At 49.7% G+C, this 19,009-nt stretch overlaps 1 protein-coding gene across 1 annotated transcript; it reads right to left on the bottom strand.

Moving 5' to 3' along the window:
• Positions 1 to 559: 559 nt before the first annotated feature.
• LOC308150759 (endoplasmic reticulum membrane sensor NFE2L1-like) lies at positions 560 to 17,897 on the bottom strand (the record flags this gene model as incomplete). The annotated part of the gene is made up of 6 exons (XM_080523556.1): positions 560 to 3,330; positions 3,504 to 4,125; positions 4,575 to 4,718; positions 5,187 to 5,276; positions 8,099 to 8,314; positions 17,232 to 17,897. 6 exons carry the CDS (start codon positions 17,895 to 17,897, stop codon positions 2,162 to 2,164), a joined length of 2,907 nt encoding a protein of 968 aa, XP_080379682.1. The 3' UTR covers positions 560 to 2,161.
• Positions 17,898 to 19,009: the final 1,112 nt, after the last annotated feature.

The following is a 19,009-nucleotide window of genomic DNA, read 5'->3' as shown; positions in this document are numbered from 1 at the left end:
AGGGGAGTGGGTCGTCCGCGGGGGGGCGGATGAGGGGTTGGGGGGAGGGGTGTGGCTTCTTTCATTACTACTCTTTCACGCTACACAGTATTAATATGACGTTTATTGGTTCTTAAAGTGTTACATTGACTCATGTCTCTCGGTTTATGGCGTCACGGTTTTCCAGGGGTTACTTTTAATTGTTTGATGTTTTTGGACAATAAATCTTTTTTTTATTTTTACATATGGTCGAATTGTGTCATTTATTTTGTCGTATGGAAGTGTTGGAGTTGTCTGTACTCACGGTTTTTAGTATGCTTACCGTTATGAGGTAGAGGATTTTTCTCTATTCTAAGGTGGCTAGAACAGGCTCACACACACACACACACACGCAAGAAGCGCCTGATTTACATTGACTCACAACCTAATCACTTTTATTGATCTATCAACTGACTCTGAGCTCGATGTCATCAGTTAAGACTTTCCCTCAGCCTTGCTTAATGCTTACACGTTGTAGAATACACCATGTACAAGTCACATACACCACGACTGGGACTCTCAAAGGCAAACACATGGAAAATAAGCGTTTTATTTATCCAAAAGGTAAACGCAAGTATTCAAAAACATTAGAACACCTCATAAAATAATACAAAAAAAACAACAAATCAAACTTGAATTAAACATAAAGCCCAGTGTATCTCTTCTTTGCATCATGTGTCTGTTATGAAGTTATAATAAGGCTTTCAATACATTAACACATAACATACAAATGAGTCCACATAGTAACTCAGAAGTTATTGATGATGCACCTGTTCTATTACACGATATTCATTTTGGATGGAATCCTAACTCGATCGGTGCATGTAAATGAAATCATCAAGCACATTTCCCGTTGACATGAATGCCAGATTTACGTAGGGAGTTAGAACTACCCCCTGTAACATTGCCTGATAATACATATGTAACCCAGGCAGTTTCACCTGGCTATTACCTGATCGTCATTGTATACGCTGTATAACGTATTGTCGTCATGTCCAGTAGTCATATGTGACAGAAGCTGGTGAAATCGCTAACTACTAACTACCTAGTTAGTGTACAATAGTGGGGATTACTCACCGAATACATTGCATTGCAATGTTTTGGCTTGACTAGCGAGTGTGTCATTGATTTTCAACAACGCTGAAATTTGTTTACATTTTTCAGAATAAAAGTCTGAACATTTGATCGGCTGCCGTCACATAGGCTACATCCTGAGGCCTACAGACAGCAGTGTGGAGAACTAAGGCTTTGCTGAAGGCACTAGGCAACACCTCCACTTCCGGACAACCTTAGTGTAGGCCTACCTGTGTGTTGCTGAGCCTTTAGCTTAGCTGACTAACACAGTCTTTGATGGCACAGACGAGCCGAGTTTTGAACAAATCCAGGAGTTCATATCAGAATACTGCAATGTGCCAGCTCTGCTCAAAGGGCTAGATCTCGCAGGCCTCTTTTAGCTAACAACCAACATCTAAGCCTCCCTACTGGTCACCTGACCGTGGCCACCTGACCTTAGTTCAGGAGTCAACATCTCTCTCTCTCTCTCTCTCTCTCTCTCTCTCTCTCTCTCTCTTCTCAGCCTTCTCTCTAGCCCTGTTCCCACAGAGATAACGGTCAAATGCCTGAAATAATTTCCCAGTATTTCCTGTCCGACCCCTGCTTACCCAGGCTCTGATTTACCTGGGTCACCCTGTTCACACACATCAGTGCAATGCAGGTACAATTGGAAGGGTGGAATTCCATTGCAACCACAAATGAGCATACCTGCATTTCACTCTTGGTCTGCCACAGGTAAAAGATTTAACGGTATGCCCTAACCCCCAGGTCAGTTTACACAGATAACAGTACCAGTAAATTACTGTGAAAAGTGGGCTTCTGACAGTAATTTCAGTCCCTTTTTCCAACACATCACAAACACACATCTCTTGTACGGCCTGATTAGTGTCTCTAGTCTTTGACGTTGAAGACCCTGAGATCTGAGAACGTGAAGGAGATACTTCAGGAAGAGCAGTTGTATCATTACCATGTTCACCTCCAGTCCCCTTCAGAAGAGAAGTTATTGAACTGTCAAACCATTAATCTGATCAATCAAGTCACTGGTTAATTAATCCAACTGATCGATCAACATCCCTACGATCGCGTCTTTTCACTTCTTTTTATCCCTCTGTTTCTTGCCGGGCCTGCGGCTGTGCGGTCCGCTAGCTGCCCCGTCGTGGCGTGACGCCAGCACCACCTCCCCGTCGCTGCCGTACTGAAGCGTGTAGTCGCTCTCGGCCAACGGCCTTCCTTCCTCGTCCCGCAGGCGGGAAAACACTTCCTGGTACAGCCCGCTGAGCCTCTGCTTCATCTCTCGGACCGAGCGCAGAGTCTCCACCTTCTCCTTGAGCAGCCGCGCCCGGCGACGCCTCAGCCCTTCCACGCCGTCCTCCAGCCCCAGCAGGACGTCCAGCTTCCGGCGCCGGCAGTTCTGGGCGGCCATCTTGTTCTTGCCGCGCCGGCGGATGTCCCGCACCAGGTTGAGCTGGGCGTCGGAGAGGTGGTGTTTGGTCAGCAGCTGGTTGAAGTCGTCCACGGGGAGGTTGACGATGACCTCGTTGGAGAGGGGGATCTTCATGGCGCGCGCGCGCCGTTCGTCGCGACCCCACATCAGCTTGCTTTCCTCGTCGTCGTAGGGTTTGCTGAAGCGTGACGAACCGTGGGACTTGGGGGCTTTCCCCTTGTGGGACGAGGTGGAGGTGGAGGTGGGGCCGGGGGTGGGGTCGGGGGTGGACCAGGGATGGTTGTAGGTGTGGTCGTGGTTGATTTGCTCCAGCCATGGGAGGTGGTTGAAGCGTTGAGGCTCCTGGTAGCTCATGGAACACATCTTGCTGACCTCGGTGGGGTAACCGCCCCCCACCGCCCCCTCCTCCTCCTCCTCCTTCACCACTACCTCCATGTCCAAGCTGTACCCCCCTACAGCCGCCGCCTCCTCCTCCTCCTCCTCCTCCTCCTCAGAGAACAGGCTGGAACCAGAGTCAGAGGAAGAGGAGGAAGAAGAGGAGGAGGAGGAAGAGGAGTAGGAGGCCTCAGAGCCGGTGGGGGAGGCAGGACTGTGGCTGAAGTCCAGGGAGAGGCCAGAGTCGGAGTCCAGCTCCTCTTCCAACCTGGAGGTCTGGGCGGGGCTGAAACCCTCCTCCAACGCCAGGCTCAGCAGGCTGATCTCACCCAACATGGCGTGGTCCAGGAGGGAGGCCAGGCCGCTGGGTAAGGCAGGTTCCTCCGGGAAGACAGTTGACTGAACAGACGCCATGTCGCCATTGTTGCCAGCTGAGGTGGCTGTGAATTAGAATAGAACAGAAGGACAGGGGAAGATCAACATTCGAGAAAAGAAACAAGAATAATAGCACTTAATTCGTTTATTTGTTACTAAAGAAATTGTCCTAAGATCTCTCTCTAACCCCGCCCCCCCCCCGCGCCTCAGTCCCCCAGAGAACAAACATCAAACATACCATGTGTATGGAAGCTCATGTCCGGAGGGCACGGGGAGTGCGTGAGCGGGGCCGGCTGGTGGAGGTGGGGGGGCTCCTGGATCTCAGGGCCCCCCAGGACAGGGCTGAGGGGGTAGTCCAGGCTGTCGCTGGGCATGAGGGTAGCCTGGTGCATGGAGGAGGGGTCCAGGAGCTCAGGGTCCCCCAGGACAGAGACAGGGCTGACAGGCGTCAGACAGGGGTAGTGCAGGCCATCAGTGGGCCTCCGGTTAGCCTGCTGCGGGTAGGGGGGCTCCAGGGCCCCCAGGAGGGGGGCAGGGCTGAGGGGGTAGTCCAGGCTGTCGCTGGGCATGAGGGTAGCCTGGTGCATGGAGGAGGGCTCTAAGAGCTCAGGGCCCCCCAGGACAGGGGTCAGACAGGGGTAGTCCAGGCAGTCACTGGGCCTCAGGTTAGCCTGGTGCGGGTAGGGGGGCTCCAGGTCCCCCAGGAGGGGGACAGGGCTGAGGGGGTAGTCAAGCCTGTCGCTGGGCATGAGGGTAGCCTGGTGCAGGCTCCCATCCAGGTGACCTGGGTTAGCATTAGCATTGTGGCCTAGCGAGGTGGAACTCTGGAGGGTTCCCTCTGGAGAGTCCACGTCCATGTCCTGGAAGAGATCGAGGCACACGAGGCTAGAGGTTAGAGGTTAGAGTGAACTTGTTCCTAATGAAGTGAAGGCTGCACAGAGAAGGAGGAGAGTGCTAATGTGAAAAGAACTTTGGCCTTTCTAATGTACTGCAACTGTAACTGAGAGGAGAGGTAAGGAGAGAGGAGGTGGAGAGGAGAGACGAGGGGGAGGAGAAGAGAGACGAGGGGCGGGGTGGAGAGGAGAGATGAGGGGAGGGGAGGAGAAGAGAGACGAGGGGAGGGGAGGGGTGGAGAGGAAAAGGGAGGAGAGGGGAGGGGAGGAGAAGAGAGATGAGGAGAGGGGAGGAGAGAAGACGGGAGGAGAGAAGAGGGGGGGAGAGGAGAAGGGAGGTGGGGACAGGAGAAGGGAGGAGAGAGAAGGAGAGGGAGGGGAGGAAAAGGGAGGAGAGGGGAGGAGAGGGGACGTACCTCAGGTTCCATGATAGCCAGCAGGTCCTGCCACTGCTGCTCCAGGTCCAGAGAAGGGTCCTGATTGGACAGCAGGGGTGAGAGGCGGGGCTCGCGGTCCTCAACGCCGCTCCCTCTCAGATCTAGACCATCCGGGTCAGACAGCTGAGAACACACACATCACACCGTCAGCTGACCACAACAACCATCTAACTCACTAACTAACTCACTAACTAACTCACTAACTAACTCACTAACTGTCAGCTGGCCACAACAACTCTGTAACTAACTAACTAACTAACTAACTAACTGTCAACTGTCTAGTCGAAGAGAAAATAGAGACTAGACCAGAATAGAATAAAATAGTAGCAGTACCAACAACTATAAAATAGAACAAATTAGAATAGAATAGAATAAATTATACAAAACCGAATGAATTCAAACAGAATAGAATCAAATAGAATAGAATAAAATAGAATGAATTAGAATAGAATAGAATAGAATAGATCAGAACAATAGAATAGAATACATTAGAATAGAATAGAATACATTACAATAGAATACAATACATTACAATAGAATACAATACATTAGAATAGAATAGAATACATTAGAATAGAATGGACTCAGTACCTGGGCTTCCTGTCCAAAGGGGAAGGTGTCCTCCAGCAGACGCAGACACTCCTGCAGGGACATGGATGTCTGGGCCTCCAGGCTGGCAAACTGTCCACAGAGACACACAACAACATGTCAGTATAAGGCCTTGTCCACACTACACCGTTTTTTTTGTAACCGGGGTTTTCCCTAAAAAAAGAATCGCGTCCACACAATCACAGTTATAAAAAAACACCATCCACACAAAACCGCGAACATTGTTTAAACCGCGCCAAAAATAACCAATAGCGTCTGGCTGCGCCCCTTGGCGAATCAGAAGTCTGGAAAACAGCTACCATTTCCGGTCCTATTATTATTATTATTATTCAAACTTCCTAAACATTTTGAAACATATTAGGCCGGTTTCACAGACAAGGCTTAAGCCTAATCCTAGACTAAAAAGCATATTCAATGGAGATTTTCATGGAAAGTGTGGTTTTGTCCAGGACTAGGCTTAAGCCTTGTCTGTGAAACCCGCCCATTATGTCTGTGTACATTAAAAACTGTAGTCGTCATCACAAGTTAGAAAATGATATTGGGCCCCCAAATCAGTTTACAACTTGTTGTAATTATATTACGATGTTTCTGTCAGTAAAGGTATGCAAGCAATGCAGGGTGCGTTCGTAAATCCACTCTGGGAGCGCCGGAGCGCACACTGGGTTCAACGTCCCGTCCTGTAATTTGATTGGACAAGAGGCATTCCATGAGTGCTGATCAGATTTCCAGGGCGAATTTACGAACGCAGACGTAATATAGCTAGTTAACAGAAGACGGAAAGAAACGTCAGATCAGATATATAAACGGGTTATTTTGATAAACTGGACACATTTTGGGAATATATATGGTTACTTTCTCGCCTGAAAACATATTAAAACTTCATAAAATGACATGTTAACACTTGTAGAGGCAAAAGTACAGATTTTAGCCAATGGAGGTTTAAAATGGAGGATTTAAATGGTCTTTGTTTACAAGTAGCCTAATGCCTAATGGCGCATATATTCTGACGTCATAGATGTCGCACAATTGACGTTCAAGCCGAAAACCCCGGTTTTCCCGTATACACCTCTCCGCTGAAACCGGAGTTTCTACAAAAGTTCACCCTGGCCGGAGTTCTCAAGAAAGCACGGTTTCAGTAACCGCGAACGCCGGGTGCGTGTGGATGGAAGGCAAAACCGGGTAGAAAAACGCCCGGTTTAAAAAAAAACGGAGTAGTGTGTACAGGGCCTAAGAGTTCCACTTCTACACCACTATACTACTGCATTCTGGGTCGAACAGGTTGAAAGAGAACGCTAGAAAGAGAAAACGTTCGGCTTTCATAAAGCAGCAAGTTATGGCAGGAGACTGAAACAGCAACATGTTTGCATTTGGAGCCAGCTTGGCTTCTCATATCATTCTCACTATCTCAAGCGTCTCTCTTCTATTTCCTTCCACTATCTCTCAATCTCTCTGTGTCAGTTGGAGGCAGGTGGAGGTAGACATCGGAGGACGTGTTTGACAGCGTTCCTCGTTCCTCCTCCACTGCCCCCTGTCTGTCCAGGCATCTCCCAGGCATCAGACACCTGTCGCTGGGCAGAACGAGTTCTAGTCTGTCTCCATCTGTCTATCTGTCTGTCTGTCTGTATGTATGTATGTATGTCTGTCTGTATGTCTGTTTTCAAGTTTTAAGTTTCAAGTTTTATTGTTACGTCACATTACACAAGTGTAAGAGAGTAAAATTCTTAGGGTTCGGTTCCTGTCTGTCTGTCTGTCTCCCTGTTCTGCTTGCCTGTCTGTCTGTCTCCCTGTTCTGCCTGCCTGCCTGTCTGTCTGTCTGAACCCCCTGTTCTCCCAAGACAGGCCAAACATCAGAGCTAATGCTGAGACGCTTCACATGTATGTGTGTGTGCAGTGGACAGTAGAGACATGTGGGTTGGCATCCTCCTCCTCCTCTATAGATCATGTTATCCCATCTCCTGTGATAATGGGTCAGTCGCTATGAGGTTGCTATGAGGTTGCTGTGAGGTTGCTGTGAGGGTGGACTGTGTCAGCAGATTAGCAGTGGTCTCAGGTCTCTCATACACATGATTTGACAGGCAGCTAGACTTAATGCCTTCCCAATCAGCGAGACGTGGTTATAGAAATGACGTTGTTTTATTGATAAAAAGGGTAAAACTGGAAAGAGAATATAGAAAACTTACATTACTGTCGTGAAACTATTTAACACACTTCAGTTAACGTAATGTGGAGTCCGTTCATTGATCGATGCAGTCTGTTCAGTTCCCAGTGTGGCGCGCGTTCAGCGCTGGACATAATGGCATAGCGTGCATGCGAATCATGAAAGCCTATATATTATTATATTTATTATATAGCTCGCATCTAATCGTATCGGATGAGAAATAGACATTAAACGGCATATATAGGCTACACAACAGTAATCACCGCGACAAACAGCTATATTATATTTTAATATGATGACCGGAATATCTCACGTTTGTCCGGTAAATTGAAATCTTCCCGGACACGATGACCGGCGCCAATTTTTTCTAACGGAAACCCTGACACACACACACACAAACACACTCTCCAATGCGACTCTCCAATGTTTAGACAAGACAACTCCTGTCCAGGCCTGTAGGCCGGTCCTAGCATAACTACCATGTATGTTGGATGTTTACTACACCACTGATGAGTTGTTGACCTTTGACCTTTTGAAGTGAGAGTACTGGGAAAGGTGTCTTATCAGGGAAGGCTGGTGGAGGTAGAAAACGGAGGACTGGCTCATTGTAGTGCTGGTGCCTATAAGCATTGGTAGCTTTGTGTGTGTGCCACTACAAACAGTTGATCCAGAGGTGGCCTTGAGGACAACACCGTGGACAGGTAAGAGACCCATCTGGACACCCTGTTAGTCTCACCTGTTCAGACAAGTCCTGCGCCAGCTCTCTGTTGGCGTCGTCATAGGAACGACCCTCGTCCCTCCAGCTGTCCCTCCAGCGGACCCCCGCCAGCTCTTCATCCTCCTCCTCCTCCTCTTCCTCCTCTTCTTCCTCGCCCAGGAGGAAGCGCGGCGGGGTCTGGTGGTCTGGGAGATGAGAGCGGTCCTGCCACAGCGTCTCTGTCGAGTCCACTTCCTGGAGAGACACAGAGGGGAAAGGACACGTTAGAGAGGGTGTGAGGGGTTGTGCCTTTAGGCTTTAGCTTCGTAGGTGAGTAAAGTCTAGCAGACCTTTAATCTGTTCACTTTTCTCCTCTTGATGTATCTTTTTAATGCTGTATGTAAAGCACTTTGTGAATTGCCCCTGTTGTATGAAATGTGCTATACAAATGAACTTACCTTGCCTTGCCTTGCCTAGTCGTTCAGACTCTTATTAGTGCAGTGTCTCCTATATGTCGACGAGAATGTGGTGGGCCGCCATAGTCTAATTTGTCCCGCCATAGTCTCGTTACCAACCGAAAGCATTTTTCATGCAGTTTTTTTGTTTGTTTGCATTGTTCTGCGCTGCTCGCATAAAGTGTTCGAGAGTGTTTCTGTAACACTGTAGGGGGTCTAAAAGACCTATGTCTGGGGAAGGGAAAGGAGATCACACCCGCCTGTCTGTCTGTCTGTCTGTCAGGGGAGGCTGGTAGAAGCAGAAATCAGAGGACAGACTCATCGTAAAGAAGCACAGAGCGGGATGAGGAATGCTACCAAACACATGTGGTGTTGACCACACCATTCCTCATTCCATTCCACACATTGGGGTGGGCATCGACGATCGATAATTGATCGATAAGGATCTTGGTCGATCACAAAATAAAACATTTGGTCGATCACAAAAAACAAAAAAACAAAATTTTTGTGATCGACCAAATGTTTTATTTTGTGATCGACCAAGATCCTTATCGATCAATTATCGATCGTCGATGCCCACCCCTAATTACAATGAGCCCGTCCTCCGATTTCTACCTCCGCCAGCCCTCCCCCTGGCTGTCTGTCCATCTATTATTGTTTCTGGAACCTTCCACGCCAGTCCCACATGCTTAACAGACACATGCTCTACTAACAGACAGCCAAGAATAGACACCCACCCTTCCCCTGTCCGTTCTGGGGGGCTTAGACAGCAACCCGACGACCCCCACAGCGGTCTCTGTCTCTAGGCTCGACCACCGTCACTTCAACATGACCCTTCACTCCCCCCCCCCCCCCCCCCGACAGCACTGCGCTTAAACCAGTTACTGAAGGTGACCGTTTAAAACCCAGCGATCCCCCCCAGTCTAGACACTGAACCAGGTTCAGATGCGAAGCTTTACTGTAGCCCAGACAGGACGGATGAGGAGGACTATATGGAGAAGCTTAAACCGACTCAGAGTGACAGGGACTTCCTGGACAGAGCTGTTGAGCACCTGAGCTTATGGACCCCCCCCCCCCTTAACCAGATCGCAATGACCTCTGACCTTTCCATATGGTCTGTGTAGCTCTACGTCCTTATGTACGTGCGTGCCGAGGCCAACTGCTTTTCCTCAGCCTCTCTCGGGGCTGCGACCGTGAACGACTCCAGGCCTGTTCAGTGCAGAGTCATGTATCTGACTCCAGGCCTGTTCAGTGTGAGTTGTGTATCTGACTTTGACTTCGAGGAATTTGGAGATGATGTTGTTGTTGTTGTCAACAAACACGGGAAGAGGAGGTCAGAGAGGGGGTGTGTGAGGCTTCAGACAGGTTTGGGCAGTGTGCAGGGGTGTCTGTGACTGTGTGTGTGTGTGTGTGTGTCTGAAGTCCTGTAAACAAGCATTGCGAAAGTGAATATGTGCCAGTACGATGCAGTGTGCCAGTACGCCTCCTCCTCTTCCTCAGGTTACAAAACAAGGCCAGTGTCACAGTCCCCAGGTCACCCACAGCAGTGCTAACTCAGTCTGACATGAAATATGTCTGTTGGTGCCAGAATGCCTATAAGATAGGTCCTGTTGGTGCTTGAAAGTGTGTGTGTGTCTGTCTGTCTGTGTGTGTGTGTGTGTGTGTGTGTGTGTGTGTCTGTGTGTGTGTGTGTGTGTGTGTGTGTGTGTGTGTGTGTGTGTGTGTGTGTGTGTGTGTGTGTATTGGTGTGTGAGAGGTCATGTGTCCCGGCCATACAGCTGAGGTTACAGCAGAGCAGAGAGCTGGACAGTCACACTGACATGGCCGCCTGTCACAGCATCACTGCCTGGACACACTGACCAGTAACTGCTACATAAGCGTTTAGCTATAAGTAGGGTTAAGGTGTGTGTGTGTGTGTGTGTGTGTGTGTGACAGCTACATAAGCACTCAGCTATAACTAGGGTTAAGGTGTGTGTGTGTGTGTGTGTGTGTGACAGCTACATAAGCACTCAGCTATAACTAGGGTTAAGGTGTGTGTGACAGCTACATAAGCACTCAGCTATTTGGTTCATAGAGGCCAAGATCAGGCCAAGGGTAGGAGGTGGGTATGTATGTGTGTGTGTGTGTGTGTGTCCCGACGTCCGTGTGTGTGTGTGTGTGGGTGTGTGTGTGTGTCCCGTGTGTGTCCCGTGTGTGTGTGATTCCACAGTAACAGACACCTCAGCCCCTCAGACATGGTCAGCCAAGCCCCGATCGCAACAACTGTAGGAGAGAGGAGGAAGAGGAGAAGGAGGAGGAGGAGGAGGAGGTGGAAGAGGAGAAGGGGGGGGGCTACCATAACACCCTACAGCTGATGAGAGGCATGCCACACTGGGGTAGGACGGAGGGCGGGGGGTTTCACACATCCAGGCCAGCTGCTGGTGCGGTGACTGGCCTCCCTGATGAGTGTGTCTGGATGAAGGTCAGTAATAGCAGGGCTACTGTACCCCCCTACTGTACCCCCCTACCGCCCCTACTGTACCCCCCTACCCCCTGCCCCTACTGTATCAAATCAAAATCAAATAACATTTTATTTGTATAGCGCATTTCTCACAAAATGTGACCCCAATGCGCTACACAAAGAGCAAAGAAGATAAAGCGACAACTAAGATGGACATTTCAAAGGCGAGATTTTGAGGTCTTGCTTAAATGTTTCCAGAGTTTTGGACAATCTCAGGCTCTCAGGTTAGAGTGTTCCATAGTCTGGGAGCATACTGAAAGCTGTCTCTCCATATCTCTTGGTCCTGGCTTCTGGGACCCCCCTACTGTACCCCACCCCCCCCTACTGTATCCCATTAACAGGAGAACTCCTTTAACTTTACATTTTGCAACTCTCCCTAAAACTCCTCAAACACAGAAACAAACGGCGGGGTGTATCGAACAACCTGAGAGTCCCGCCCGACCTGAGAGTCCCGCCCGACTGAGCGCAAGCTTCCGAAAACCATGCAGCGCTCGCGGTTAGTTTCTTGTTGCCATGACGTCAGGGTTTTTTCCCGCTTGTCGTTACCAGTTAGAGAAGTTCCAGTTCAAATCGATTTTTTCCGCACTCAGAGATCTCGTATTTTTCGAGTTTGTTCACTTGTCTTAAACGACCCGTTCGGTCAGACGCCAGGGTCAAAAACGCCAACTTCCTGTTGACCTCGTCGCCACGTCCTTGTTTGGACAGGAAACAGAATATGTTCTGGAACAGCCCATTGGTCGACAGGGCTCTAAATCTATCTATTTCCATGCCGGTTGGGTTGGGCTCCATGATGAGTCATGTACGTTATTGCACTCCGTAACCAGGCCAACAAGACACGCCCCTCTGGGCTATTTATAGCCCTGTGGCTGCTGTCTAGTCTGGTCCTGTACGCAAGGTCATGTCCAGACTGCATACTTGGTGGCCGGAGTCAGCAAACACACACACACGTGCACACACGCCGTCAGGCAGGTAGGCGCACACACGCACACACACACACACACACACCTTAACCCTAGTTATAGCTAAACACTTATGTAGCAGTTACTGGTCAGAGTGTCCAGGCAGTGATGCTGTGACAGGCGGCCATGTCAGTGTGACTGTCCAGCTCTCTGCTCTGCTGTAACCTCAGCTGTATGGCACACACAGACACAGACACAGACACAGACAGACAGACAGACAGACACACACACACACACACACACACACACAGACAGACACACAGACACACACACACACACACACACACACACACACACACACACAGACACACAGACACACAGACACACACACAGAGACAGACACACACACACACACACACACACACACACACACACATAGTTCACACAGAACAGGCCAACTAACTGCTCTCTGCCCCTGGCTGTGGCTGCCAGCTGATTGGCTGGTCTGGAAAACAATGCCGGTGAGCATCAGCATCATAGAAATAGACCTGACAGAATGCACAGGGGTCAACAGTGTGGTACTGGTGTATTATAAACAACACACTAACATTAGGATGTTAAATCACAACATGTATATTGTCTGTTGTGCCATCTTGTATTGCTGTACTTCTCTCAGTGCTCTACACACACACGCAGCCATGACAGATATACAAGGTTTATGTATATATATATCAGGGCTTCACAACATAATCGTATCATAAAAAAGTGTCAATATCTCAATATGAACATGTGCAATATTCATATCGCCAGAGGTTGCAATATTTGCATTTCTTTGACCCCCCCTCACTCAATAAAACTAAAATGCCTTTGAGATGCACTAACTTGAGGTCCATTTCCGTGCGTACGTAGACCTGGTCATCATACTCAGTCACAGTTCTTGACTTTGACGCTTGTTTACACCCAAGCGTTTGATCGCAAGTCGCAAGTCATATCGCAATATCTAGCAAAATGATCGAAGCGGAATCAGATATCGTGCAGCCCGACCACAGGTGATCAGGTGTACCCGCCAGACAGTCATGGTGTGATGAGTTTTTCAGAGTGGGGCAGTTCTTGCAGTTCAAATTTTTTTTTTTTGGACAGAGTTAGTCAAGATAGACAGGAAAGTAAGGAGAAGAAGGCCTGTCAGCAGAGCGTGGGCCGGATTCGAACCCGTGCCGACATGGGCATATTATGTGTGCAGTGTGCACTGTAGACCGCGGTGCTAGACCACTGGACCACCCCAGGCCACTGGAAGACCCGTTCTATGAGATGTATATCTACGCTGGGTCTGGGTCAGGCAGGCTGGCCGGGAAGGGAGAGGAATGCGGTCAACACGTCTGGTTGTCACCAGGTCTGAAACAACAACAGCCAGGGCACGTCACTCTGATCACTCTGACACACAGACCACGGACACACAGCAGGGTCAAGCAGACTAACGTCAACAGGTTCAAACACCTAATTTTGTCCTCACATAAACACACACACACACACACACACACACAGGGTCATAAACTTCCCCCTGTCCTCATACACACACGCATGCACGCGCCCAGGCAACCACACACACACACACACACACACACACACACACACACACACACACACACACACACAGGGTCAAAAACCCTCTCTGTGTCTGTCTCTCTCCCCTCTGGAGAGTCCCCTGCAGGCCAGGATGCCATGTCAGGCAGACAGACAGACACACACACACCCACACCCACACACACACACACACACACACACACACCATGAACCCCTGCAGGCATAACAGCACATGGTGTACCTAAGTGAAAGTGATTAGGGAGGTTTTGGGGATTTCCCTACTGAAGGAGACACTCAAAGGTTGTGTAAACAAACAGTAAACCCCCTCAAACAGCTGTCTCTGCAGCAGCCCTGCTAACCCCTAACCCCTAACTCTTAACCATTAACCCCTAACCATAACCTGAAACCCCTAACCCCTAACCCCTAACTCTTAACCATTAACCCCTAACCATAACCTGAAACCCCTAACCCCTAACCCCTAACTCTTAACCATTAACCCCCAACCATAACCTGAAACCCCTAACCCCTAACCCCTAACTCTTAACCATTAACCCCTAACCATAACCTGAAACCCCTAAACCCTTACCCCTAACTCTTAACCAGTAGCCCCTAACCATAACCTGAAACCCCTAAACCCTAACCCCTAACTCTTAACCATTAACCCCTAACCATAACCTGAAACCCCTAAACCCTAACCCCTAACTCTTAACCAGTAGCCCCCTAACCATAACCCATAACCCGAAACCCCTAAACCTAACCTCTAACCTAACCCCGAAGCCTAACCCCAGCCCCTAACCTCTAACCCTAACCCTAACCTCTAACTCTTAACCCCTAACCCTAACCTCTAACTCTTAACCCCTAACCCCAGCCCCTAACCTCTAACTCTCAGCCCTCAACCCTCACCCCTAACCCCAACCCCTAACCCCTAACCTCTAACCTCTAACCCCTAACCCTAACCCCTAACTCTTAACCATTTACCCTTAACCCCAACCCCTAACCCCTAACCTCTAACCTCTAACCCCTAACCCTAACCCCTAACTCTTAACCATTTACCCTTAACCCCAACCCCTAACCCCTAACCTCTAACCTCTAACCCCTAACCCTAACCCCTAACTCTAAACCATTTACCCTTAACCCCAACCCCTAACCCCTATCCCTAACCTCTAACTCCTAACCTCTAACCCCTAACTCTAAACCATTTACCCTTAACCCCAACCCCTAACCCCTATCCCTAACCTCTAACCCCTAACCCTAACCCCTAACTCTAAACCATTTACCCTTAACCCCAACCCCTAACCCCTATCCCTAACCTCTAACTCCTAACCTCTAACCCCTAACCCCTAACCTAACACTGACCCCTAAAGATTAAATCGAGCAGGCCAACACTGTAATAACACTATCCTACTGGATTTATTTGACTACACAATAAACCTTCTAGCTAAACCTGAGAAAAGCATCGCTTGATGCTTCCGTGAACTATGTTTCGTGTTACGTGTTTATGCTCCAGATGACTGTGGATGAAACGCGATCCCCTAGTATGCTAGGTGTGTACACTGTCCATCAGGCTTGGGATGGGGGGGGCGAATCAACAGGCTGCAGCTAAAGTGGGACACATTCCCAGTCATCACATTCTGACCCCCCACCTATCCCCTGACCCCCTCCACCGCCAAGACTCCCTGTACCACCCCATCCTTACACTCTAGTCAGTAGGACAGATCAACAAGTAGTTCTCAGATGTTATGTAAGAAGGGGAAATCCAGCCAAACGTCCGGTACGCGCACACACACGCACACACACACACACACACACACACGCACACACGCACACGCAAACACACACACACACACGCACGCATACACAAACACACACACACATACGCAAACACACGCGCGGCGCAACACACACATACATACAAACACACACACTCCCACACACCAGTCAGCCTGTTATTCAATACTATCTGTTGCTCAATGGCCAGCTGGGTTGCCAAGACGCAGGCCTGGACTACAGTGAGCACCTGCTGTGACACAACGGTCTCGTGGGCCTTGGGCCTAATGGAAGCTTTGTCTTCACAAGGTACTGTGTCAGGGGAGGCTGGCTGAGGTAGGAATCGGAGGACGGGCTCATTGTAACGCACGGGAACGGAATGAGGAACGGTGTCAAACACGAGCCTCCCATCCGTCCTAAGATTTCTACCTCCACCAGCCTCCCTCGGGTCTTCACGGCGTCCTGGAAGTGTTGCCGTGCAGTCTCCGGGCGCCTGTTCTCCATGACGATGTCAAATAAGCACTGGATAATATTGTTCTTGTCACTTTATGTTGGATGAGTCATTTGTGCATATCAGACAAGCAAACATTGAGGATTTATGACATGGGCGATTAAAATCATTTTCTTCCCTTTTTTTGCTTGAGGAGGGTGGGCGGCTAGGGGTGGATCTGTTTTGAACATGAGTAAACACACTTTAAATGCCATCAGGCAGCGTTGCCTCAGCCTGCACCATGTTTACATCCCTTATGTCCCCTGTCCTAAATAGAGGACTTGGAAATAAAATAAGAACCCAACTTTCCAATTCTAACATTCTTCTAATGTTATTAAGTAACATTCACCTATTCACCTAGCATGGTACATATAACACCCACACCCACACCCACACCCACACCCACACAGACACACACACACACACACACACTGACACACACACTGACTGACACACACACACACACACACACACACACACACACACACACTGACACACACACTGACTGACACACACACACACACACACACACACAAACACACATACACACACAAACACACACACACTTCGAAATCCCCATCTGCTGTATCGGGTCCACAGGTGAATCGGCCAGTCAACTATCCATATCTAATTCCAACATTCCGACGTCCACAGGTCAACCTACCTTTCCCAGTATATGACCAGTATATAACCATATATCTCCCAGGCCAGTATATAAAAATTTTACTATTTTCTGTTGCAATATATCCCTCTATGCTATTACTGAGCTATTCCACGAAAGCCTGAACCCTAGCCTAGATTTGAATAAATGATGTAGCAATTCCTCTAAAAATAAAATAATTCCACCTCAGAATAGAATAAGACTATAATCGTATTTCCCAATGAGTTGGCCTGAAAATGTAGCCAGTGTGTGAGTGTGTGTGTGTGTGTGTGTGTGTGTGTGTGTGTGTGTGTACTTTCTCTCACAAGGGAACATTCATTGGCTGCACTCACTGGTTAGCAGCTTTACCGACTGGCTGCTCTCAATGGATACATTACTGACCAGTGTGTTCAGCCAATGAATGCAGCCAGATAACTTCCGACGGGAATCCCCTGTGTGTCTGTCTGTCTGTGTGTGTGTGTGTGTGTGTGTGTGTGTGTGTGTGTGTGTGTGTGTGTCCATGTCCGTGTCCGTGTCTGTGTCTGTGTGTGTGTGTGTGTGTGTTTACTCAGAGGGAGTTCTCTCTCACGAGGGTGCGCTCTGTTGCTAGGACAGTTTACTTCATGTGAGTCAACGGATAAATTAAGTACAAAACTGAAGCTATAAAAGCTTTGGGGGATACTTGGGGAACCCCAGGTGCGTTCATAACATTGCCTTCCAAGGCTTAGGCCGAAATGTTTAATATATCTATCCATCCATCCCTGAACGAAATGAACACACAAAAGAATCACCCTGCACAAAATAATCCCCCCGAAGTAACAACCACACTGTGTGACCTACCTCTTTTATGACATCATCGACGTCCTCCTCCTCCTGGCCAGGGTCCACCACCACAGGAGCCTCCGGAACGTTCTCTCGGAGCGTCCCGCCGTACCCCGACTCCTGCCCCGCCGCCAGCGCCTCCACCACGCCGCTGGACCTCATGGCCGCGCCCACGTGACCTCCTCCCGCGTCTCCCACCGACAGCCCGCCTACTCCTCCTCCTCCTCCGCCCCCACCCCCGCCCCCCTCCATGGCGGTCGCCCCGGCCTCCGCCAGGCTGTCCGGGGCCCTGTGGACCAGCCACGCCTCCACCTCGGGCCTGGGCACCTGGAGGTGGTCCAGAGAGCGGACCCAGTCCAAGGCCCGGTCCAGACCCATCCCCATCCCCGGGCCCGGACCCGGGTGTCCATCCAGCAGCCGTCTGGCCGCGAAGTACCCCTCCAGGTCCTGGTCGTCCAGGCTCTTGGGGTGGAGGCGGTGGCCCGAGGCGGGGTCCAGGCGGTTGCGGAGGTTGTGGACTTGGGTCTGCGTGAGCGCGGCGGACGAGCCCAGCAGGACCTGCTGCCAGGTGGGTAGGTAGGGCTCCAGCCCCCCCATCCCCACGTCCACCCTCACCCCGCACAGGCTCAGCAGGATGGCCATCTGGATCATGCCCTCCGTGAAGTACTTCTTCAGGTACAGCATGTTGTTCTCACGGGTGGAGGTGGTGGTCAACACAGGGGGAGATGGGTGGAAAGGGAGATGGGTGGAGAGGGAGAAGGGTGGAGAGGGAGAAGGGTGGAGAGGGAGAAGGGTGGAGAGGGAGAGGGGTGGAGAGGGAGATGGGTGGAGAGGGAGATGATGGTGGAGAGGGGGATGGGTGGAGAGGGAGATGGGTGGAGAGGGAGAAGGGTGGAGAGAGGGTGATGGGTGGAGAGGGAGAAGGGTGGAGAGGGAGAAGGGTGGAGAGAGGGTGATGGGTGGAGAGGGAGATGGGTGGAGAGAGGGAGATGGAAGGAGAGGGTGATGGGTGGAGAGAGGGAGATGGGTGGAGAGGGAGAAGGGTGGAGAGGGAGAAGGGTGGAGAGAGGGTGATGGGTGGAGAGGGAGAAGGGTGGAGAGGGAGAAGGGTGGAGAGGGAGAAGGGTGGAGAGGGTGATGGGTGGAGAGGGTGATGGGTGGAGAGGGAGATGGGTGGAGAGGGAGAGGGGTGGAGAGGGAGAAGGGTGGAGAGGGAGAAGGGTGGAGAGGGTGATGGGTGGAGAGGGTTCAAGGCTCAAATCTGTTGAGTTGTCGATGAGCTGTTGTTGTTGTTGTTGTTGTTGTTGTTGTTGTTGTTTTCGTCGTCTATGACTTCAATTCAAAGTGATAAGGAAGGGGGGGGGGGAGAAGGTCTATATGATGCAATAATGAATCAATACACATATGGTGGTGGATAGTTGTTATATTTCAAAGATGAGAAAATAGAGATATCCATCCCAAAGTCTTCTCTTAACTTCACTCTTCCAACTATCTAGGAATCCTACAATGAATGAGAAAGTCAAGTTAGACCAAGACAGACACATTAATTTGGCATTAGGAGTTAAACTGTCAGTTTAAGGCACCAAGGGCAAATGAGACATTCCGGAATGAATGAGGAGATAATCTAAACAATACATTTGCTTTCATGTTTAATCTTATCTTAAATTATCCTGTAAAAACGTCTATAAAAACCCCCCACTAAAACCGAAAGGGATAAAAGTCACGGTCACCTTTTGCAGAATGCAACAATATTATTATGAGTTCACAAGCGGCTTGGCGCCCGCTTGTGAACTCAT

The sequence above is a fragment of the Nansenia antarctica genome, assembly GCF_963989245.1.
Source record: "Nansenia antarctica genome assembly, chromosome: 2".
Taxonomy (NCBI): Eukaryota; Metazoa; Chordata; class Actinopteri; order Argentiniformes; family Microstomatidae; genus Nansenia; species Nansenia antarctica.
This window is presented reverse-complemented; position numbering and strand designations above follow the sequence as displayed.